General features: G+C 34.8%; 1 protein-coding gene across 1 annotated transcript in view; it reads right to left on the reverse strand.

Moving 5' to 3' along the window:
• Positions 1-26776, reverse strand: part of LOC134843547 (uncharacterized) — a 39770-nt gene that overhangs the window by 10353 nt on the left and 2641 nt on the right. Inside the window, exons 2-6 of the mRNA XM_063859657.1 lie at positions 24024-26323; positions 19742-21671; positions 14583-14659; positions 14200-14486; positions 13264-13371 (exon numbers count right to left, since the gene is read on the reverse strand). Of these exons, the coding sequence (XP_063715727.1) occupies positions 13264-13371; positions 14200-14486; positions 14583-14659; positions 19742-21671; positions 24024-26196 (4575 nt within the window). The 5' untranslated portion in view covers positions 26197-26323. The remainder of the gene's footprint in view (positions 1-13263; positions 13372-14199; positions 14487-14582; positions 14660-19741; positions 21672-24023; positions 26324-26776) is intronic.

Here is a 26776-nt window from a genome sequence, read left to right on the forward strand (position 1 = left end):
CATCAGACCCTCCAGGTATTGATGACACAGTAACTGATACGTTACAACTCAATCAAATAAACTGTACATCATCAGATTCAGAAAGTGATACTGAAAACACTCTTTCTATCAATATGATAAAAGTCGAAAATGACTATGAATCTGTCATATATGAACAACCCTTTTCATCACACATATATGAAAATCAATCAGAATTTCTTCAAAATTATTACACTACACCCATAAATTCCACACCAACGACGCAAGAAACAAATGAGATTAACACTACAAATCAAACCAATAAAAATACCAAAACAAAATGCTTGAATACAAACCACATTTATCAAAATATACAAAAAGAACAACCCAAAGAAAAAATTTGGACAATACCATTTCTCTTAGAAAGCCCAAGAAATAAAGAATTTCAACCACCAGACCTTGAAATAGATTTTTTAATTGATTCAGGAGCAGAATCAAACATAATAAACATCCCCACATGGAATGAAATAAAAACTTTACACCCAAAGTTAACACCTCTTGAAACCTCCAGTAAATTAGCAACAGCACAAGGATCAACATTGATAAACTACGGAAAAATCCAATTATTTCTCCTCCCCACCAGAACAATGGAACAAAGCAAAATTTTAAATAAGCCATTTAAACAAATATTCCATATCACTGATATTAAATATAATATCATTGGAATACCATTTATTTCGAAGTATATACCAACAATTAACATACTAAATAGTAAAATATTAATCAAAGATAAATATACAAAAACAAAAGAAACATCCTTAACATTTTTTCAAAGATTAAATAAACAACCACCATTCTTTTCAAAATTCTACCCGATATTTAACCAACAAAGAAAACACTTGAAACCACTATCAGGAAATATCTATAATTTTTCAATCAAACAAGTTCACCAATATGATAAAGAACAAAACAAACAAAAATTTTATATGTCAGAATTTGAATTCAAACCTATTCACAAATTTTTCAAAATCACAATCTCATCCATAAAATATTTGAAAAATTCGAATTCAGATATCATTTCCTTACATGTCTATAACAACACACCTTACCAAGTAACATTACCTTTAGGACTTTTAGGATATTGTGAAACCAACGCTACAATATCACCAATACACGAAAAAGCCTATCGCGTAAATAATATACTCCAATTACTAGATATTTGCCAATCTACAATTCTTAATGAAGAATTATCTATAAATAATATAATAAGTAACGAAAACAGAAATACGGATTATTTCACAAAAACTCCATATTTCAAACCTACATTCAACATAAGTAACTACACAGAGCACCAACAAAAATTTTTAACAATGTTTAATTTCCAACATTCACAAATAACACAAGACGAATTTGAAAAGTTAGCCAAACAGCTAATTAAATATTCATCAGTCTATGCAACATCAAAATTCGATGTTGGAAAAATCAGTTCATCACTACATCTCCCGTTAAAACCAGACGCAGTTTTCAAAAAACAGAGAGCAAGTAAAGTACCAATTCACTTACATGATAAAGTGAACAGATTACTCGATATTCTAGAACAATACAACATTATATCACCAGTTAATAAAGAAGAACAACCAAAAGGGAACACATTCATCAACCCCGTTATCATTCTAGCTAAAGGAGAATCATTAAAAATCGTTCTCGACGCTAGATACCTCAATTCACTTATAGATGAATCAAAATGTAATTGGCCCATTGAACCAATACAAGTTATTTTAACAAAAATAAACGGCAAATACTTTACAACCGCCGATATGAATAGTGCATACAATCAAATGCCACTAGATGAACAATCACGACGTTTAACACAATTTGTTATCGGAAACCAACAATACGAATTCAACCGCTTATTCTATGGAATATCCATAGGACCAGCAGCATTTTCAGCTTTTATGAGCAAAATTTTTAGACCACTGATACTCAAGAAAAACGCAATCACCTATTTAGACGATGTTTTTATGCAATCACAAACAAAAGACGAGATGTTCAATGTTTTAGAAAAATATCACCAAATACTTCAGAACGAAAATCTGAAGGCCGCCCCCGATAAATCACACTTCTTTTTGACAAGAGTTAAATTCTTAGGACATAATATAGAAAGAAAAACAATCACTCCATTGAAATCACGCATTGACGCTATTCAAAAACTTCAACCACCAACAAATAAAAAGAAAATCCAAGAATTCCTTGGAATGTTAAACTTTTTAAGTAAATATGTTTATAAAATGCAATTATATCTACGACCATTTTATAACATCCTTAGACAACAAAATAATTTTGAATGGAACACAGAACATCAAACACAATTTGAAGAAATAAAGAAACTTTTAACTGAACAAATTTCAAACACAATTCCAGATTCAAATCAACCATTTTATGCAATGTGCGATGCTTCGAACTTTGGCATCGGTGCAGCACTATTACAATCACATAATGGTACAAATAAAATGAACCTCATATCAGCAAATTCTCGATTATTCACTCAAGCAGAGCTACGACTCTCAACTCTAATGAGACAATGTACAGCCATAATATATACACTGACAGAATATGAATTTCTGATACTTGGATCAAAACATCCAACAGTTCTATTCACAGACCATAAACCAATCATCTTTCTCTTTACACAAAAATCTAACCCAAACCACCGAGTTTACAGATTTCAACTAATTCTAATGAAATTTCCAAACTTACATATAGTTTGGACTGCAGGAAAAAATCTTGCATTACCAGACACCTTAAGTCGAAATACACCACCTGAATTACTCACACGAAAAACAACAGTTGAAATACCCAAAAACATAAAATTCTACCTTGCAGAAAACGAAACATCACCCCGATTGGAATGCAAATATGCAGTAAAAACTGATATTGAACAATCACAAATAAATAGTTTACAACATTTCCCACTTTATTTAGATTGTCAAAATAATCATTATGAAGTTGATCTACTTGGAACATCAACTTTCAAACCAATCCCATATTCTCAATGGATAAAAAATAACACCCAACAAAAACGAACAAAACAACACCCACCTAAGAAAGACCATTTTCCACTAATTGAAAAAGAAGATTTAACTGATAAAATAAATTTATCAGGACCACAAACAAATGATTCAAAATACACAATAAATCAAGTTTTTGACCTTCACGACCCACTTGATACAATACCCTTATCTAAATTAGAAATCGAAAACATTTTTCTCCCCCCAACAGAAATGATTACAGTTTCAACACTGAAACAATATCAAAACCTTGACCCAGTAATTCGACAACTGAAATCATGGCACAAATATAAAACTAAACCTATCAAAGCAGATTCAACCATTCTAGGAAACAAAACACTCCTCCGATACTTTCGCAAATTTAACAACACAACAATTAACGAAAATACAGACCTTTTAGAGTATAACCTGAATGAATCTACAGTCCCCTGTCTCCCTTTAAGTATGATTCTTATAGCTTTTAATATTTCACATACACAAAATATTAAAGGACATTCTGGATCAGAAAAAATATATTCAAATTTTATACAAAACTTTTATTTCCCAAATGCACCAATTTGGATAAAAGTACTATGCAATGACTGTATAGTATGTCAACTAAATAAACCTTACCCAAATCAAAAACAAATAGCACAAAAACAAGATTTTAAAGGACAAAGCTTGTACTTTAACCATCGTATCTCATTTGATACCAAAGGACCAATTTCACCCTCATCAGAAGGAAACTCCTACATTATGGTAATTGTTGACGCATTTACACATTATGTAGCACTTAACCCAGTACCACATTGTAACGCTTATTACGCTTACACAACACTCTATGAACACTGGATAGCAAAATTCGGACTACCAGAAATTTTAGTTACAGACAACGGTACAGAATTCATAAATAATGAAATTATCACACTATGTCATTTATATAACATTAAACACAAAACCAATCGCCACCAAAAACAATACACAAAACCATAAAGACTCTCCAAAACAAAGAAAAAATAGAAAAATGACCGAACAAATAATACCCCAAGAACAAATCGACAAATCAGAAAATAGAAAAACAACAAGACTCCGAAATCAACCACGTAAAAACTATAAAATATTCATCCCCCAATCTAAAATTTTAAAGAAAGTAGAATTTCAAAAGTAATTTCAACATTATACTTCACTATCTTGAAACCTTCGAAACATTTTTCATTTACATTTTTCAAAATAACATGCTGACAAGTACGTAATAATTCTAGTTCAAAATAGACCAATAGGATTCATCCAATCCGTCACTTTCTCTAACTCAAACTAAGACTAATTAGACGAATCATATAGAACTCCAGGCACATCTATAACTATAACTTTACGACCTCCAGGTCAAAAATAAGCAAACCACTCCAACTTGACAACTAAAATAAATATCACCATAATACCGTACCCCTCCCTTATCTAATAACCCAAAGATCAACAATATTTCCCCAACTCAGACCACGAATACCCCCAAAGCAAATTTGTTAACTTAGCCTAAAGTAACAAAATGAACATTTTAATTAGCCTAAAGTATAAAAATCTCACCATACCCCGGATCATTTGACAAACAAAAATAAAGAAAAAGACGACCTCCCAGTCACCATAAAAATTGCCCCCAACAATTTTTTACAAAACTCAACCCACTTGTCAAAAAACTAATAAATAATCCGACCACACTAGAAAATCGCCTCAAACAGCAAAAAATATTCGACCAAGAGATCATTTCTTAAATGCTCTTCTCTCAATCAGTTACTCAAATACTCATAAATCTTAAACATTTTTTTACAATACTTGAAACCTTTATAATATTTCTTTTTGATATACTTGAATCTTTTCTAATAATCCTAATCATTTTTTGTAACCTTTTTTTAATTTTCTACACTATTCTCGAACTATTCCTCCAACTTTCCAAAACCCTTGATTATATCCACAGGTACGATTTATACAACTTGTCTAAATGATACGAACAATTTTCAGTAGAACCGATATTTTTTTATTGTTTGTAATTTTCATAGCATTCTTATCATCCCTCATTTTGACCATCTGTAAATGTATAAAGAAAGCAATCCTCACATTTGCCCTAGCAACAGTCCTTCTAATTCTTTTTTTAGAAGAATATTATAATAAACACAAAATTTCTCACTAAAGTAATAATTCAAAAAACCATCAAAAATTGCTACCCAACAGTCACAGAATCAGTCTTCACCGACATCATCCCAAGATAACCAAACACCACCTTCAACTACTCAAAATCCTCAAACATCTACACGAATTTCTTTTCAAGACAATCCATACACTTTTGGAGAACGACATGCTCGTTTATCAGAACCACTAGAACCAGTTCAACGACAAGCACCTTTAAGCGAACCAACATATAACCTATATCCAACACTACCACAAGAACTAAGTAGAATAAAAAATTCTAGTCAAAACCAAAATACAGTCGAAATAAATAGACAAATTATACATCCTCGACGAAACAGAAATTTTCAAACTCCCCGAGTTCATTTTGATATACCTCAATCCCCATCACAAAACACTCCAGAAAACCCCATTGGTATATTACCAGAAACCCCTACGCTTCTTTCACAACGTAGCACCTCAAGCCTACCATCAGATTACTTAGGTTCAACACCAACATCTGAACAAATACGTGAAAATCCCTTTAACCCCCCAAACCAAACATCACGATTCCCATATTGGACTACACATTCATTTACACAAGGTGAACCAAATTTAGTCAATGACCCCATAGATATTTCTACGGATACAACAACATCCTCATCACTACCAGAAACATTATCACTACCATCAACACCATCAATAAGCCAGTTTTCACCACCACCCTTTAACTTAAATTTTCCAAATAATCTCGACGCCAGATATCGAGAACAATCATCAATAAATATTCCTTTAAGACTAGATTGGAATACATTTACAGCACCTCCACCACTATTTGGACAACATCAAGAAAGTAACCGCCTTCATAACTGGGCACTTAATAGATTACAATATCGCCAAGATATTCACAACGATATCCGTGATCACAATATTCAAATACTCCAACAAAACAGTTTACAATTAAAGTTTGAAATCACAGTTAAGTTAAATAATATTACCCAACATCCCTACCCATTAAATCCACCTAACATAACAGCTCAATCACTACCACCACCGTTTATAACTACTGAAGTAATATACAAATACGACAGATATACCAAAAACACAATTGGCTACATTACATTTTATAATCCATACTCAGGATTATCATACACATGTATATTCTAAAATTATTAATTTTTCTCCAACTCCTTTTTCTAGTAATCTCAAATCAAAACATAAACCCTTCCCCTCGTACAGGACCACAAGATTTATTAGTAACACATTATGATTGTGAAGAAAATGAACAAAAAACACTACATAAATATGCAATAAATCAAGTATCACAATGTGAAACAGAACCACAAGCTATAGAAACCACAGATGTAATAGCAACACTCTATTCAAAAGCCCGAGCAACAACAGTTACAGGTTATAAATTCACAGCAACATTTTCCGAAAAGAAAGTACATTGTTCACAAGTCTCGAACGGAAACAAAAACCGACTTGACCATGAATCATTCTATCAAAGCAATATAGAACGTCTTTTACATCTCAATCCCGACGATTGTAAAAATGAATTACTTAGACTAAACATCACACAAAATAAAAACTCCGCTAGAAAGTTAGTTAATTTTCAAGTTTTTCCAGACTCCGTACATCAATCACAACTTGAAAGACACCAAGGACATATAAAACTAGACGAAAAATACCCGTATAACGGCGCACACGGACGATTAACCTATGATCTACACGATAAACATTGGATACCACACATTGGTATAAATGACCCATCAAACTGCAAAGCAGACACAAAAAATAAAGGATACCAAGAAATAATGTTTTTTGATTGGAAAATACAACTCGAAAAAATACAACTAACACGAGATTTATCAGATAATACAATGATCTATCAAGGAATCCGATTACCTTGTAAAAATGATCAAGGTTATTGCGACCCTACAACGAGAACACAAGCAACAATTGTTTGGTTCCCCGAAGATACATGTACAACATTTCAAGTAGCAAAAATACACGCTCGTATGATAAAATTTCACGAAAAATACTTTATACAATCAATTCCATATGAACAAGTCCATCCATCACGAAAACTAAGTTCTAATTTTAGAAACATAGACAATATAGAAAACAAATTGACACGTTTCCAAATATATCAAGAAACAGAACTTGCATGTAAATACAGGAATCCACTTCACAGAACACAATACTCTGAAATATTAGTTGAATACGAAAAAGGATTCGACATGACCACTGGAAAAGTAAAAATCGACCCATATGCCACAGGTCATCCTCTAAACGAAGGAACATCCTATATACCAGTTAATTTTGAAAAAAGCAACGGACAACCTGGTGGACATCTAAAACCCCATGACACCAGAAGCACACGCTTACAAGAATTATCACTAATGAATACTACATATTTCGGTAATATCCACTATGATATTCATTTAGATATGAAACTAGATTATACAATTAGCCGAATTTTTCAAGAAATGTCACTCTCCGAATTAGAAACACTACACCACCTATGCGAATTAGAACGAACACAAATATTACAATCACTTGCACTAGCAGTATTAAAAATACCCTATGCAGGATACTTATTATCTGGAAATAGATCAAATTTTTTAGACTATGAAGGAAACATCTTATGGTTTTATACTTGTACTAAAAAAGTATCACCACTATACGTTTTTGAAGATAAACGATGTTATAAAAAGAATCCCTATCTTTTATAAGAATAAAGTACATTTCGTGGATACACTTTCACGAAGAACCTATTTCTGGGATACCGCAGTCCCATGTGGATCAGAAAACAGCCACAATGTAGTACAACTAAACCCTGATGAAAATAAATATTATCTTCTCACTCCATATCCCACATTAATGCAATCACTCAAAAAATTTTCACCAGAAAGCATTCGCGCTATTGCTCGAAACCCAAATATAGACTTACAATCAATAGGAATCTATTCAAAATCAGATATTCAACATCACATTAGAACACAACAATTCCAAGAATTATTAACACAAATGGACACTATACAAAGACAATCAATAGACCAAAATTTACGCAAACTTGCAGAAACCGCAGGATTTGCCGATATCTACACGCAAGACTATAGCGGATATTTTAAAGACATTAAAGATTATATATATCTAAACGGTGAAAAATACCGTCCCCAAGATATATCACCAATTAACATTTTTAGCTTTGTTACACTCAAAAATGAGATCCTCGATTTTCTAGGATGGCCCTACTACATCTTAGAAAAATTGACTATTTTATACGCAATGTTTAACTTTATTGGATTTCTTTTCTCACTTTTAAAAGGAATCTACAACACATGTGCTATACACACACAGGTCAATCGACAAGCAAGTGTAGCACGCATACTCTTTGCAGGATTTTTTGGAATCTTTTCTACATCTATAAACAAAATTCTTTTAGACGCACAAATAAAAGCATATAACACAAAAATAACAACACGACAAAATACATACGACGAAGAACATAACAATGTAGACATAACGCCAACGGCACCACAATTACCACCCCTACCAAATAACCATCCACTATCCCTAGTCCCACGAAATTTTCGAAACTTAGCCATCACACATAATCCAAATTTTCGACTCACCACATCACAAAGTCCCATTCAACATATAATGACACACCAGCCACAAGATGATAATACTTATGAACAAATTATTGAACAACCCCATACCACCGCTTTTCAGTCTCAAAATAATCATTTTTTTAGCCCACGATGAGCCGCCAACTTGGATCACTACACCGATCAAATTCCCACCCAACCAATCTTACCTCTCCAATCCCAATAATACCACTTTTTGCTTTTCCGCCACCCGATTTTCCATCTAGTAATGTAACATCAGGCATGAATTCCGACACTAATTCACACATCTCAGTTTTATATTCCATCTCACAACTCAATAACCCGAATATTGAAACCCCCGATGAATTTGCCGACTCAGAACCATCTCCATCCAATAATTTTCATAACTCTTCTAATTTTTCTCAACCCCCTTTTCAACCCACATTATCCAATAACCCTGACCCAATCACCCCCACACCCTCTTATGCTTCCCAAGTTACCCCAACCTACTCCTCATACCATTCTGACCAATCATCTCATTCTCCAGACACCCCCCGAATCTCCCCAGAGCTAGATAATTTTATTACCCTTCAACAACAACCCTACCACCTTAATACCCCAACCATAAACCAAATCTCCTCCACAATAAATTCATCCAACCCCCCTACCCCTACACCCTCTTCAAACTATACTGAATCATTAGCACCATCATCCACATCAACTGAATCTTCACTCAACACTAATAGAGCTTACCGCACTTTTAAAAGAAAGTTCCCCAACCATCCTTTCCCAGCAAAACCAGGAACAGCCCGTGAATACATCAACCATCCCAAGCATACTAACACAAAAGAATTTTTAGCCATCACCTTACCTTCATTCCCACAATACACCTTAAACACCCCCCAAGACACTAACGAAACACGCAACTTCGTAGATGAATACGTTTTAATGCCCACTCTCTCTTGGACCTCATATTATCATTTTACTAACCCTCTTTGCTTACCATTATCTAACACTCACATCGATATAGAGCGAAATACGGACATGCTATATCGACTCACTACGCCACTAACAGCTAGACAATTTACTTACGTTGGATATAAAAAATCACTAAAAACACACACTGCACCTAGAGCTAACGAATATACACTCGAATACTATGATCACAACATCATCAGAGCTAACCAAGATCAATTCTTAGACGACGATCGCTTCGCTAATCCACAAATCACCGAGAAATTTTTCATTAAAACACCATATGTATTTACACTAAACATCTTCGACCGAAAGTTTGATCACATTATTTCAGAAGCACTAACAGACACACAAGCATACGAAAGTTTTAAAGAACGCTTCCAAATATTTTCACTAACCTTTCATTTCCTTGCACCACACGAAAGAGATTTACACTGCTCACACGATATTATGTTGCGCACTAAACAAACCCACACATATAGTTATTATCGCTTCATCCAAAATCACTTTGACCTACACACACCCTCTAGACAACCACACCATCGTTTTCAATTCATTAATTCCAAATACACTTCACCATTTTTCCTAAATTTCACATATTGTATTAAAGACACTAACCTTCATGGTATTCTTCGCAATTATGATCCCATAACCCAAATGTACATCTTCTGTCCCATCACCAAGACCTTCAACGCCGAAGAATCCCGACCCTTCCTTATCCCGCACGAGTTTGTACAACCCATAGAAATCCCAATTTTAGAATTCATCCACAACACTAAATTCAATCACAAATTATATAATCTAATCCAAAACACACCTTATGAGTTTGCAGTTGGCACTGAAGAACTAACCACTATTAAGGCACTTCAATTGCTTTGGCCACTGCTTCAGACTAAAAATATCATCCGCATCTTAGCTAAACTACTAACAACTTCAGAACTAATTCACGACATCTTCCCCCACGGTTTTTTCCCCGACGACTAACAGGTAAGTATGAATTAAATGAATATTACTAACTAATTAAAATATTAAAAAACTCACCATACTTTATTCATGTTTTCTTTAGATTTTTAGCCTTCATCCGACGATCACCTACAAAAACCACAAAAGACAAAAAAAAATCGCAAATTTCATCAAACAGACTTCAACAATTCTATTAATCTCTTACACTTATAAATTTATAAATTTAATACCAATGCAGTAAATTCATTTCTAAAATTTTCCCCACAAGCAGTAAATCTAATTATGATGAAAATTTGTAACTTAAAATTCCCCCATAACTAGCAGTAAATTTCCAAATTCTATGCAGTAAATTAATAAAATACAATTGCAGTACTAACCTTTTGATATTTTCTTTCATTCGCACAGAAATTCTATCCACACTCGCACAGCTCGCCCACGAAGAATTGTTTAAAATAATGAATTTCAGTTTCAAGTTGTCACACTCAACAACTCTAACATATAATAACATGTTTCAAACTTTCCTTTAACCCGGTTGGAAAGGAATCATATACTAAACAAAACTAACCAACGCAGCTTACTAAATACCACAAATCATAGAATAACAGCATGACTAAGAAAAGGAAACCAACGGTACCCAAACCGGATTAACCCAGTTTAAAACTGGATAATTTATTCTTTTGAAGACTATTATAAAGTCTAAGAAAGAAATAATAAAACACAAAAAAGTCGAAAGACAAACCCATACCACAAACAATTTGATTTTTGAAAAAAGGACACAACCAACAAAACATAAGAAAAACCACAACAAACCCAACATAAAACGTTGTCACATAACAGGACCCCTCACAAAAACCGCATGAAATCATACTCCCACTCCTGGCCTAACCCACCAGGAAGGACGTCCTGAGCATGCTCTATAGCCGGCCTAACCCACCGCGCTACATCCACGCTTTGTGACCACACCACTATTTTTAATAAGAGCTACTCAAGTGTGAGTAACTCTTCAAAATAACCGAACTAAAACAAAAAGCTTTTGTGAAAACAACTAACTAAAATCATAATTAAAAAATATTAAACTAATAAATGTTTTATAAAATGTAAATTACATTTATGCAATACATAGATCAGAATACAACACCAAGGACGAACATCTAAAGACAAAACGACCCCACTACGCTCGAGAGAGAATGACCAACCACAATCGATATGCCACTCACAATCACAACTCAAAGGATTTAGAGTACGACTTGACTTCGCAGAAAAGGACTTCATTGAACTAGACCAATGACCACCTCGATGTTCAAGTATACGTACAGATCCGAGTAACCAGGCATCCCCTCCACGCACAATCTCCACGCCATTCCCAAACTAGATCAGACACAAAAGAAGTTCTCCACGCAGAACAGAAAAACCTGACATAGCCAACCATTCTGAAATCAGATTTGAGTTTGTTGCGAAGACTTAGTCGTTGTCACTAGAAGACACAACGTCTTATGTCTCTAACTCCAGCTTCCTGGAACTTCTTTAACAAAAAGGAAACAGAAGAAATAAGATGTTCGCCAAACACCAACTTCCATCATCCATCCTTCGAATTGCAGAAGAACTATTCTAAAAAACTCTGTAAAACCCGGATGGGTGGAACCTGATCTAAACTACATTTTATGATTGGATAAATTAAATGTTTTACCAATGTAAAGTATTTAATATTAACCAATCATGATCCATCAAACTAACAACCCACTTATTTGTAAGTGCTGAAGTTACTTGTAATTTCAGCACCAGAGAGATTTGAATTTAACTTAGAAATTAGTTGGACTCTCCCGAGCACTTCAGCAACCGCAATAAACCAGTATACCCTAGATCTATTGAGCCTAGCAGAGACTAGTTAAACAACCTGAGACTAGATAGTATAAGAGTAAGATTAGGATCGGTATTAGACTAAGAAGTTGCACGAATCTATCCGGCCGAAAATAAGATAGCGTGACGAGCAGACGGTGTACCCTATCCGAAATTACTCTATGAGTTAACCACATCGGTCCTAACTCACTATTTACATAGGAGCAGAAGTCGAATAGATGGCTCGTATTTTAGTTTCTTTTCAATAAATGACCCTACAATTTCAAAAGTTAAATATTTTATTTTAATATTTCTTCCCGGTGTTAGGCTAAGAAGTAGGAGGGCCAACAAACCGAAAATAAGATTACCCTTCCAACAAGCCGAAAATCAAAATTTTTATACAACATAATAACAGATTGTCAGTTGTCATGCAATTAATTCTGATGTGAATTACGTAGTTCTGATGTAATTTCGGCCTCAAGATATGGGGGGTTGTTGAATAACCGCCGGTTTTTTATTTAGATTCTAGCAGTCTTTACAAACTTGTTGCAGTAACAAATAACCGCTTTCTTTAGTCAATTTCAGATCCATGGCATCGATTAAGTTTTTTTTTCGGTTTCAAAAATAAAGAATCTTTACCAGACAATATTTAAGCACTTCGTCAATTTCACAACCATTTGACGGAGACAAGAAACAAGTATTATATAAACCTGTTTGGAAATGAGGTTGTTGTTTTTGTCGGGACTAGCGTCCAAAATGTCTTCTTCCTCGTCGCCAGAATCGTCTTGGACGTCTTGACCGAAAAACGCGCTCTTCACCTACATAATCACAAACTACTTAACATTGAATCCAAAAAGTTATTGCGGCGACTATCAAGAAGTAATTTTCAAGCTAACTCTCCGTCATCACGCGAACGCTACCTCATGCACCGAAAACTATGGAACTGAAGTTCAAGCAAACCAAAAGTTATTTTTAAAATATACGGTTATTCATATGCTTTTCTAATCATCAGAGGCTAATAGCCATTGTCAATTAATAACAAGTTTTATATATATGATATGGGTGTAATTAAATTAAAACGAACTCAATGAACTCCTCCCACTCTTGGCGGTGACCAAAATCCGTATTAAATGCAGTAAATAAAACTTGACATTAATTGACAATGACTAGTAGAGTCTTGATGGTCCGAAAAGCATATTAATAACCGTATATGTAAAAAAAATTAAAAGAGTACATCAATGGAAAATCATAAAACCAGCTTCACGTAACAAAACGTCTATTATGAGAAGTTTGCTTCAAACACACAATAAAACGTATAATTACCAATGATTGGCAGCAATACATCAATCTTGATGTCAATCACCCATTTAAGTATTTTGTCAAAGATACAAACCGAGTTAATTAAAGCATTCTTAAGCTAACCAAAACTGAAAATCGGTAAAAAATTATCAAAAAATATTAGACAAAATTTATGCAACAAAAGAAAACTCTCTACGAAAACTTTCAAAAGCAACAAAAGAAAAACTTTCAAAGAAAACTTTTACATACCAAAAACAGCGATGAAGAACAAAAACGCGAGAATAGTTTTTTTTTTCAAATGCTACAGTATTGCAGTAGCTTAACCTAAAACGTAGCTTAACTCGTACCTTGTTCCAAAGTGATTTTTTCTTATCCCTCACTTTGGCCGGTTCCTCCTCTAATTTCATCATATTAGGATGTACAGGTTCAGGTTCTTCATCAATAGGGGGGTCAACCTTAACCTCAGACTTCTTGGGCTTAGACTTTTTATTAGGCTGTTTGTTAGCAGTTGGTTCGGATGAGTCAGCTGAAGATGCACATGTTTCAGGGGCTTCAAGCGCTGTTTGAGTCGCCGGTTCCGATTGGCCGATTTTCCTCTCCCTTTTTTCAGCATTTGGTCTCTCTTCTTTGGACTCTATAACTGACAAAATTGACAAGACTGAACTTTTGAGAAAGTCCTACATTTTATCGCTTTTTAGAGTGCTTTACAAAACGTGTCCCAAAAACTTACCCTTACTGTTACTAGAAGTCTTCCGCGGCTTCGAAATTTTGATTTTTTGTTCGTTTGTAGAGGTCTCAGCAGACATTCTGAAACAAAAATGACACAATGAGAAAAAATATAGTTTAATTTTGAGTTGTTCGTAGCAAAAAAAACCAATTGTCGCTCAGATGCCGGAGCAAAAAAAAACAGCAAAAAAGAAAAACGCAAGAAAAAACAACTTACAAAATTTTCTGAGACTAAGGATTCAAACGCGGACTTTAAGTTACTTCACGCATAATTGAGAGACATCAGGTAACAAAAAACCCGTGCTGAAAAGCAACGGCAAATTTTACCCCAAAATCGGTTAATTATTAGTTTTTTAGTCAACGTGATGTGATTCCACTCACGACTCCTAATATTCAGCTTGAAATTTAAAACGCCTTTTTCTCAAATTGGGTTTGCATTAGGTGAAAATTGAATAAGGTAGAACTTGCTTAAAATTTCAGCAGAACGTTTATGGTTTAAGTTGTTTGAGGTTAAATTCGGGCCCAATATTTTACCCCAAAATCGTTTAATTATTAGTTTTTTTTTGTCTATCAGAAATTGCGCTACAATTACCGGGTCAATCACTGCTAAAACTATATCAAAAAGAATCTCTTACATAGTAGCCCCAACAAAGGTGAAGGAGGGTATAATCTCCAAAAAAATATATAATTTAAATTTATTTTTATTTGATAGCCAAAAATGTCATTTTTACTATTTAAAACACCCATATATTTTTTGAAAGCAAATTTTGAACGTTTCGCGCATTTTTTTCAGAGATTATACCATTCTTAAATTTTTTTGGGCCCGAACTTTGCCAAATTTTGGGCCTGAATTTTGCGTAAAAAATTGCCATAAGAATTCTGCTGAAATTTAAGCAAGTTATGTCTTCTTCAATGTTCACCTAATGTCAATCCAATTTGAGAAAAACGTAGTAAATTTCAAGCCTTATTCTTTTCGTCCGGATAATTTAAATCAGCAAGGTAAGACAAATTTTGCACAACCATCCACAAAAACGTGCCACGTCGGTTGGAAAAATGGACTGCTCTTTTAAAAGTACACCACAAACCAGCTTACCAAAAATCGATATAAAATAAATTCCAAACCCTTGAAATATACGAACAATGAGAGCAAGCCAATTTCTTGAAAAAAATACACGTCTTAAATATGCTGAAAATCTCTACAATCATCTAGCGTCAACCGGAAAAAGTATGCTGTTGAAACATACGGTTACATAGAACATTTCTAATGGATCTTTTAAATCGGGTAGAAAGATTAAGTGAACCAAAGATTTGTTCGAAAAATAGAAATCATATTAATACCACTGAATCAAATTTTTAGGACAAACTAAAAAATCAAAACTTTTATATAAAAAAACATTTAGATCAAAGCTATTAATAATTTCAGAAAAAGTAAGCACGAATAACCGTGTGCAACGTTCAGTGTAAAAAGCAAATCTGTCAATTCAATTTTTGCAGCACAGTTTCAAACTTCTGATAATAACCTAATACAGCTCAAATTTCGACAAAAATGACTTCCCGATCATTAACTGGGGTACTCTGGCTAGCGAGAAGAAAACGTCAGACAAAAGATGAAGTTACCGGAACTAAGTGGCCGGAATAATTAGAGAAAGGAGACAACTAATCAAAACAAAAACAAGGATGGTCAGTTGCTGTGGAATTAATGTAAGATGTTCCCACCAAGCTAATTTTTATAATAACTCTGAATAAAAGAATAAAACCAAAGCAGAAGAAAAAGAAAACATTTTTTTTGAAATTTGAATTTTAGAGTTTTTCGTTTTTTTGTTTCTTTTTAGTTTCCAGTGAAACAAAATCCAGTGATTAAAAATCCAGTGAAGCAAAATCTAATTTAAAAAAAATTAACAACTAGTTTGGAAACTTAGTCTGAAAATAATAGACTGATAAACGGAAAAAATCAGACGCGATGTTCTCGAAACTAAACCACTCTTTTCATTTTTTTAATATCTGAAATACAATCGAAAGCACTGTAATAAGATAATCCACTGGACAAGATACGAGAATTCTTTGAGGTGGTGAAAATCGGTCTAAAAACAACAGGCTAATCTATAATTCCCTCCCACCCACTCCATTATGGTGATCGTTGGAACAATAACTCTCTCAATTGTGAATTCAAAAATTCCAAATAATTTAATTCCAGGTTGTTTTTTTTTGCTGCATCAGAAACTTAAAACTTTAATGGAGAAAACTTTTGTTCTGACCACTCTCGAAGAGTGGGAAAGAACTATTACACGGGAGCGGGTTCGTTTCCTTAAAATTTAGGCACCGCAAAAAATTTACTAGAAGAGACCAAGAGAGGTATCATATTCAACCCCTTTCAGTCGTAATTTGGATTTAAATTAAGCTGTTTCTTTGGTTCTCTCAAAGGCGAGAAAAACTGGTATGAAACTCTAGCTTTTTTAGACTTAAGACTTACCGGAGAAAACGATAAAAGGGTTCTTTATTTAAACATTTACGATGTACAACGGTTTAGTTCATTTATCCGAATGAGTGGGTTAGTTTAAATGCTTCAACAGAGTACTGATAACAGTGGGCTTATCTGTTATTTGAAAAAAATCGACGAGCTTTTGTTTTTGCCAAGATAATTGTGGTCGCAACACTCTGTGCTAGTTGCACAGCAACCAGCTACTGCTGTTTTCAAAAAATTGCTGTTATGTGGCTTAAACAACATATAGCTAGATAATTTGCCGCGTAACCAACCAATAGTAAAACTTTGCACAAAAATAAGCGACAAGAGTTGGAAAAATTGGAAGACTGAGTAATACTACCATCGCAAGAGTAATACTATAATCGCATTAAAAAATAGCTTTGTTACGGAACGGATATAAATCCAAGATTAAACCAACTTGGGAACAGCAAATTCAAGAAAAAAACAGTCTCAATAAACCCAAAAAAACGCCAGGGTTGACCAAAAAAGCTAATCATACAATTTTCACATGTAGAAAAAAAGCTACCCATGTATTTTCATGCAACTCACTGAGATTAAAAAATTGCATCAAAATTTCTGGGTTGTGCTTGTAACCAAACACAAGTGACAAAGAACCATGGTTACTGAGAGCTCGAGTCACCAATACTTTAACATTCTTGCAAGTACAAGGCATTGCATGTACAGTGCATTTCAAGAAGATTTTATTTAAAGTAGAAAAAACTTCAGAAAGCAGGCTTTTGAAAGATGCCATTTATTGAATTAGAACTTTTGAAGTTGCAATACTTAAGAAATAGACTTTTTCCTCATTATTGAAACAAGTTATCTAGAGAGAAAGAAAAATAACCCAACTGTTGCTGAGCAAATAGTAAATAGGAACAACATTGAATTGAAAAATTGCAGCGGAATACCTAGTGTGAGAAAAGGGCTTTTCTGTTCACCTGTATGGCTACCCGTGCCGTAGACATCGAAAATTTGTTGGACCTGAGAAAGAACTTTTGCTTTGCGTAAAAAGGTGGAACATACAAGCTCCCTTCTTTTTAGAGCATAAAGTGATTACATGTAAGCACAACTCTTCTGGCGCGCTGCATCATGGCGGCTCTTGGGAAAGGTTCGATCGCAAGTGTAAACGTGTCTTCTACTCAGTCATCGATACTCGCAAGTAAACGAAGTGCAACCGTTAAATGCCCGTCCAATAACACTTGCTGATGCCCATCTAACTAACCACACCTATTTGACTGAAACGAAAGCAATAACGCCTAACCATTTCCTCTTAAGCGAGCACTCTTTTAGCCTTCCGTCGCTAACATTTGATGAAAGCTTTGACCACCAAAAACAATATGTGAGAGCACAAGCCTATGCAAGTGATACTTGCCAGCGTTGGCTGAAGACGCATGTCCCTTCCACGAAAAAGCGCTCCCAGTGGCGCGCCAATTCGAACTGTGATTTACAAACTAGCAGTCACGCTTGGATCGTCAATCCCGCAGCTCTCGTGGGCTCTACCGTTCAGGTCGAGTAACTGCGAAATTGAATTACGGAAAAGATAGCGTCGCGTGCTCCGCAACTATTTAGACCGTATCGGGCCAATTGGTTAGTCCAATCATTAAGCTGGCTCCATTTCTCGCCTCGTCGAGTTATGAGGATGTTGCTGAACAAATAGTGAATACGAACAACGAAGAAAAATTTTAAAGACAGTAAAATAAGAAAGGTTGGTTGAGCGATCTAAGCTAACCGCCCAAATTGTGAGTAGCTCTATTGGCTTCGGTTCGAGCCTCGCCCAGGCTCCTATGTCGTTTGCTCGAAAACGCAGAACATCGTCAAGTTCGCAGTGATAACCAGGTTTGAACTGCCAAACCTTTGTTTTGTTTAGCTTTTTAATTTATTTCATAAAACGCCCTCGACTGACCTTGATTTACAATTCAATTCTGCAAAAACCGTGTTTTGCATAAAAGTGAGCGCTTTCACACGGTCGAAATAAGAATGAGTACTGCTTAAAATCTGTAAATCAGAAATAAAGGCCCGAATTATCGAAAATTGTTCGATTATGCATAGAATAAACGAATAACAGCATTGAATTCTTCCAGTTTTATTTCGAGCAGCAAACTAATTTTTGTGTATCCTGGACTACGTTATGCACACAAAAGTTAAACTTTGCATGCAATATTTTTTTCGAATATGTTTGCATGCAAATTCGAAACTACTTGATAAAAAGTTTGGTGTCGCCATCAAAAAATTATTAGTCATACAATGTCCATTTATAAAAAATGTATGTTTATAATTTTTAAAAATATATTTTTCTCTTTATTATGACAATACATCGACTTTTATGCCAAAACAGGAAAAACGCTCTTTTTGTATTCGTTTATGGCATTTTAGCAAAAATGTATGAAAATTGTATGAAAAGCATTTTTCACAGACTTAGTTTATGGAACAGTACTTTAGCAATTTCAGTCTATGGCGATCAACCCGGGAAAATCAAGAAAAATGTGTTTTCCAATAGGCCTATAACATGAATTATCCAAAAACAGTTTCGACGAACCCAATGAAACTTCGTTACAAAGTCGGTTACAAAATACAGCTGGACTAGAAGCCCTAACTGTCCAAGTTAATCAAATACGAGGCTGTTATGATTATAATTATAATAATTACGGACAGTGGCCATAAACCATACAGAAGTTACTTACTTGTCCGAGGGATCTTTGTTGGGTTTCACATTTGTTGTTTTGGTCTTGGTTTCGGGTATTTGCTGTTTATTAGAAGAGACGGAAGATTCTTCTGGTTTCTGATCTATTGAAGCTTCCTCTTGATCGTGGGCTCTTTCTTCCACATTTTCCTCATCAATTTTCTCCATTTCTCCCCTATTGCTAAATCCCATTTGTCCATTGAATTCGCCATCGGCTCTCTTGTCAGATTTGCGTTGGAATATGAACTTGAAAATTGTAGACCACTGGCCCTTTTTCTTTTCCTCGCTTAATTGAGAAGTGTCTAATTCACTTTGAGTATCGTCCACGCTATTTTCTTCATCTAGCTGATTAAATTCACTGTTTTCGCGTTTTTCTGATATGACTTCACTTTTGCTCCTTTTTAAAGTTTTCGACAATTGTTTTACTCCGACTTTCTCGTTCTCTCGTCGCATATTCTCGTCGCGCAAGTTTTCGGATGAGCTTGTTCGTATAGGAGCCATAGCATGGCGCCATGGTTTTTGATTGGGATCATGAACAAGTGATCTAACTCGTTTGCTTTTTTCTATATTCTCATTTAATTCAGACTTTTTTCTTTTTTGACCTGAAACTGGTCGAGATGCTTCGCCTTTTCGATTCAAACCTCCGTTATCTGTTTCCATCGAAGCGCTCATTTCCGCTTTTTTCAAATAGACTTTATCGGAACTTTCTGAGGCGTTTTCAATATCAGATAAATCATCATTTACACTCGAATCAACCTTGGGTTTGTCTTTCGTCAAAATCTTGGGGCGTGATTTTTCGTCGTCAATAGCACGTGCGCACGACTTTAGCGAAAACGAACCCAATTCACGGCTATGGTTTTCTGATGAAGACTGTAATTTTTGAGACATTTGATTGGTCCTTTCCACTCTTATTTCATTTTCTGTCTCTTTTTGAGCTTTCTTTTCAGTCAGTTGCGGAAGTTTGTTATCACCGATTGCTTCATCGTTCTTTGGCGTTATTCCTTCATCGGAAATCTTTTTAGGTTTGTTTATTGAAGATGAGCCTTCACTTCGGCCTAGAGAGACTTTTCTAGGCGCCCCATTTTTGTCTTTCAAACTTTGGTTCTTATCAGGTTTAGCCTTTAGTTGTTCCTTGCTTTTATTCGAAAAATACTGATGATTCAAAACAGCTACTGGCTGCTTTGTAAATTTACATTCGTCATGCGAAGGTTTCGGTTGCACTGATTTCGGCGCAAAATGCTCAATTTTTTTCAACTGATTAGGTTGGTATTGTTTCGGTTTTTCTCGAAGTACTGTTTCAGTAAAACATTCTCCATCACTTGAGTCATTTTCAATGTCTTCCAAGTCAACTGTTTCATCTTTCCTTGAATGCAATCTGATCACGCTGCTTTCTCTCCTAGATTCAAATTGTTCAAACGACTGTTTGACGTTCGAACTATTTTCGTTGCTTTTTAGATTTCCTGTTTTTTCAGCTGTTTTGTAGTTGTGGTCCTGCGTTTTAGCCTTTGTTGCCACAACTGGCGTTTTCACTTCAAGGTTTTGTCTTTTGGATAAAATTTTGCTATCACTTTTCTGGCTATTTTGCTTATTCGTTGCATCACTATTGCCAGCTTTTCCTTTTGGCACTGCGTTTTCTTTATTTTTCGAATCAGAATAATTTCTCGTAATTAGTTTTTCATTAAAATTCTGTGTTTCTTTCTCAGGGAGATCATTCTCTCTCGAGCTATGACCTGTTTTCCTTTGAAAATCATCAGTTGTGTTCGAATTTTTTTTCATTTTTTCGATTTCATTCGTTTCGCTTGAGTTAACTGCATTTTCATTAAACTCGTCATGAGACTGCAAAATCAGCACTGAGACTTCATCAACTGAAGATCTGGTTTTATATTTACTCCAGAATTCATCGCTTGTCGGTGCAATTGAATCTTCGCTCTCTGTAAATCAAAAACATGATTTGAAAAATGAAGGCCAAAAAATATTCTACAATTCGCAACAAAATGAACATTTTTCCAAGTTCCTAAGGAAATAAGTTCAAATTTAATTCTATTATATACAAAAATGAGCACTCCAAAAAACTTCGAATTGGGTCAAGTGACGTATCATATCAGACGTGACTCATATTCAATAGATGAAATCAAAAAGAAAACATTTTCGGTCATTAGAAAACAATCAAAATGATTTGTGATTCACCCTCTTGAGATGCTTAAATTTCTCTTTTTTTACGTACTTTTTCACTGCATTCGTTTTTGGCCAAGTGATAAAAAAAATTTTTTAAAGAAACCTTTGGTACCAATTGACAAGTTTTGAGGGAGCAGCGCGCGCACAATAATCACGCTTATTTTACAATCACGGTTTAAATTTTCAAAAAAAGCTCAACAAGGCCATTTCTCTCCGAATCAAAGACAGATTTGCCACACAACTTGAAAAACCGAAGTGGTTAACCTAAAAGGACAAACAAATTTTTTATGAACTCCACTTCCATCAACAAATTCGTTTATCAGTGCAGTGAAAGAAAGAAAAATCCGATAATCATAACTAGCAAGCCCGTCTCCAATAATCAATCGGCTCGCAAAAAATTAGTCGTTACTCTGATCAAGCTATTCAAAATAAACCATAAGCGAGGTGTTCCAGCTGAAAAAAATTGAAATGTTTCAAATGTAACTCATGAAGCGATTCGGATGCCAAAAAGTATACGTTTTTCTGTTGAAGCCATTCAAGCAAGGACTCTTTGAAAAATTGATTGAGCTAATTGAGTTATTTGTTAGAGCAAATCGGTCATCGGTCTGCGAAGAAACACAAATTTCTTGAGACCTCTATTCAAGCTATGAAACTATGAAATATTTCTTCAAGAGCAAATCATTTCGCGAAAAAATTGAGTTTCTCTAAGCAAGCTAATGAAGCTATCAAAACTTAACATATTTCAAGTAATATTATGAAGCAAATCGAATGGCGATAATTTTAAGTTTTTCTGTTGAAAAAAGTCAAGCAATGAAACCTTGAAATAGTGCAAGTTGATTCTTAGACCGAATAAGATGACAAAAAAAAAACTTTTTTAAAGCAAGTTATTCCAGCTATAAAACTTTGAAACCGAATGTGTTGCCAGCTATTGAGCAATTATTTGAAAAGTTTCAATTTAATTCTTAGAGCGAATCAGTCCGCGCAAACTCAGTATATTTTAGGCAAGCTACCCAAACCAAGAAAATTATAAATTTTCATTGCAGCCATTCAATCGGTGAAACTTTGAAATATTTCAATTTATTCCATCGACCAAATGATTTTTCCAAAATTTCATGTTTTTCTGAGCTATTAATTCAAGCTACGAAATTTTTGAAGTATTTATTATTTTCAAACTAAATCGGCTCAGTAAAACAAAAATTTTTCTAAGGAAGATGTTCAACCTATAAAACTTTGAAACGAAGCAAATATGATAGCGAAAAATTTGAAGCTTTTCTATAAAAGCCATTCACATGCAAATTTTAAACATTTTATAGTAACACAGAAATACTTGAAACAATTTTTCTTAGAGTGAATCAGTTCACGAAAAAGTCGAGTTTCACTTAAGAAAATTATTGAAGCTATGGAAATTTGAATTATTTCAAATTGTTGTTCAGACCGAAACCAGTGTTTAGTCGAAAAAAAATGAAAGTTCAAGAAAAGTTCAAGTTTTTCCCAGCAACCTATTGAGGCTTCCAAACTTTGAAATAATGAGGATTTTTTCATACACTGAATCAGTTAGCAAAAAAAACGTTTTTTTTTTATGCAAGCTATTGTAGCTATGAAACTTCAAAATATTCCAAGTGATTTCATAGCTCGAATCGATTTGCTTAATGTTTGTTTATTCAAGTACTTTTTCAATAGGAAAGTTCTAAAATCAAAACTAAAAAAACGCAAGCAATTTTTCCGCCAAAACCTAATTACCTCGGGAAAGTTGTTGATTGTCAAGGAGTTTTAAATTCTGATCATTAAAATTTGAACCTAGTTAAAAATAGACTGAAATATTGAGCCAACGTAAGCTTGGAACGATTTTGAACAATCCTGATTAACAAGCGGTGCATGCGTTGTGCATAGAGAACGAAACAATATGCACTTTAGTTAGCTTATCTCGAAACTTTCAACGCACAAATTTTAACGAAACGCGCGAACTTATTGGAAATGTTAACACGTACTAAAAATGAAGTTTGAAATGTAAAAGATGTTTTAATGTTTTACAATGACAAAACTCCTTTATTATTTTGGCAGTTTCAATAGGCAGGCAAAATTACTGAGGACATAAAAAATGATTTTACCTGACGAGTTTTTCTTCGAAACTAATTTTGAATAGATTCTTGCAGGCTGTCTTTCTTCTTTAACAAAATACCTCAAATGGACAGATTCGGGCGAATTAGTAGAATCCAAATTTTTGGAACGAGAAAACTTCGACGAGGTTGAGGCTGATAAGACTGGCTTAGTTTTAGCTTCTTCCGACTCTTTCAGCACGCCAACAGGCTTCGTTTTTTGGATTTCATAATTGCGTCTACTCGCTGGGGCAAATTTGTTGTCTGATAACTGTTCTGGGGTTTTTGATTTCTTTGAAGCGTCAGCTTTACTGGGCGATCCGTTTCTGGGAGTGAATATATCGGGCAATGACTTTTTGTTAATAGGCGGGTACCTCAGAGTCGCGGCAATGTTGGGGGTAACGTAGGTTCCAAAGACATGCACCACCGTCTTTTTCTCTTCATCTTTGCGCATAGGTTTTGAGGGTGATTTGCTGAACTCTCTCCGACTGAAACTTTTCATCAACGGAACTGAATTTAAAGAACTCTTTGATTTTTTGACGCTGTTTTTGACTTGTGTACCGCGACTTCGTTGTCCATTTTCTTCGTTTTCATTCGTTTCGGTTTGCTTTTCTTTTACATAAGATGATGCATATGAACTATTGTTCATAAGTGTATTATTTAAATCTTCTTCATTATCTGTTATAAGCTCTCTATGACCAAAAAGAGATGTATGTTCTGTAGAACTTATGTTTACTTCTTGTTCAATGTTCGCTTTGGATACCAGATTTCTTTCATCTGCATCTAACTTTTGACGCGCATATAAATTATGATCAACAAAATTTTTCTTTTCATAATTTTCAGCTTCATTCATTTGGTAACCTTTGAAAAATCGATCCTTGTTTGTATGGCAAAAACTAGGTAGAGTGGCATCAGTATCTTGGAAATCAAAAGATAGATCACGTTGAAATGACTGTAGTTCTTCGCCTGTTTTTGTTTCTTCGGAAGTGCCTAATGAATCCGCTGGTTTCGATTCTGAGCCACCATTTTCATTAGATGTACATAACTTTCCAAAACCAGTAGCCACCGGTGCTTTTCGATCTAGTTTAAATTCTGCGAGAACTTCGAGAGAATCTTTTGAAATTTCTCTAGCGCGTCCTTGTCTGCTTTTTGCTCTTTCGGTCAGATAGTTTTTCCGCTTGACTTCTTTGGCCCGTTTTTCATCACGCAGCGAGCCTCTGGAACTTGTAAGCTGCTGTTCCATGTTATCTTCAGGAAAACCATCAGATCTGGCATTAACGCTCTCAACAATTTCTGGATTTTCAGGAATCAAAGACTTCTCTGGTTTAAAGGCTGGGAAACTGCATAAATCTTTGAGCTCGCTATCAGTGCCACTTCTTGCTTTTGTCTTAGAAAAAATGGGCTGTGGCAAATCTAACTTTCTCGAGTCGAAGCCTTCGATTCTCGCTTTATCTAATTTCACGAAGTCTACTTGAACTTTTATGTGACCATTTGGACCTCTTTTGATCAGAATCGGACATTCGCTGTTCCCACTGCCGATTCTCGCCTTAGGTATTTTCAAAGAGTTTTTTGGTGATTTCAATTGACTTTTTGACTTTTCAGCTAATATTTCACCACTTGTTTGGGAACAATTTTCAAAAGCATCCACTGAGCTATAGGCGATTTGTTTCGGAACTAGTTTAACAGGTAGAAAAGGTTTCGGGTTGAAAGAATTTCGGTCACTTTGAGATTTATAAATTTCTACCTCTTTAACATCTTCATACGAAAAATTATTTTCCGCATTTTTGACCGTGTCTTCTGGGTTTAAACTCAAAATTCTGTCTTTACCATAAACCTTCTGTTCAATTTTGTTTCTGTAGGCGTCAACACGTGTTGCTTGTTTCAAGGACTGCATTCTTTCGTTAAATTTGTTCAGTTCTGTTTTTCTCAAACCCTCGACTCGGAACCCAGATAATTCAGGTCCACTAAAATTGGATCTTTGGACTTCTTTAAACTCATCGACTGTCGGACGTTCCTGGGCCTGTGGTTTAGCCGGGAATCCGGACTTCATACCAGCCACTGAAAACAGTTCAGAGTAGCCTTCCGGGCTTGATACCAGCCTGAGTTGGGCTTGGTGTCTTTTGACCAATTTAGCCTCGTTAAAACTGGTCAGCGCATTGATCCATTCCTCCTTCGATGAAGGCATCTTGAAATTTTAATCGCAACTGAATGGTGCCTTGAAGTGCAAACAGGTTGATAGAATTTCGAAATAATGAGAAGCGGTTACTTTTGGGAAAGAATCCGAAGTTGCAGCAGAAAGGGAAACCAAGCAGCTGAAACAGAAGAAGCACAGTTGAAATAGAAAAGCTAATTGCACTGAGCTGAAACTTACCATAAAAAGCATGGAATAGAACAGCTCAATAGAAAAATACAATTTGCATTTCAGCTAGGGTTTAAGGCTACGGTAGTTGGTCCCACAAAAGATACCAAGCTTTTGCGATTATTATACAAACTTTCAATGCAAGAAGGTTCAGGATCTGTCACAACTCAATCTGATACAGTCTAAGCGTTACCCAAAATGATACTTACACTATCTCGTGTTCCATCTCCGCAGTGACAGAAATTTTTTGTTCCAACCAATGAAAATGGGAAGAATTTTGTTTTTTAGCTTAGTTGTTTTAGCTTTTTTTAGCTTCTCTTTTAACGCAAAATCAGGAACCACAAATAACCATCGGAATGAACTGAGCGATATATTATTTTGAAATACTTTCAGTTGTGATTCAATC

Source organism: Symsagittifera roscoffensis, chromosome 4 (assembly GCF_963678635.1).
Source record: "Symsagittifera roscoffensis chromosome 4, txSymRosc1.1, whole genome shotgun sequence".
Lineage (NCBI taxonomy): Eukaryota > Metazoa > Xenacoelomorpha > Acoela > Convolutidae > Symsagittifera > Symsagittifera roscoffensis.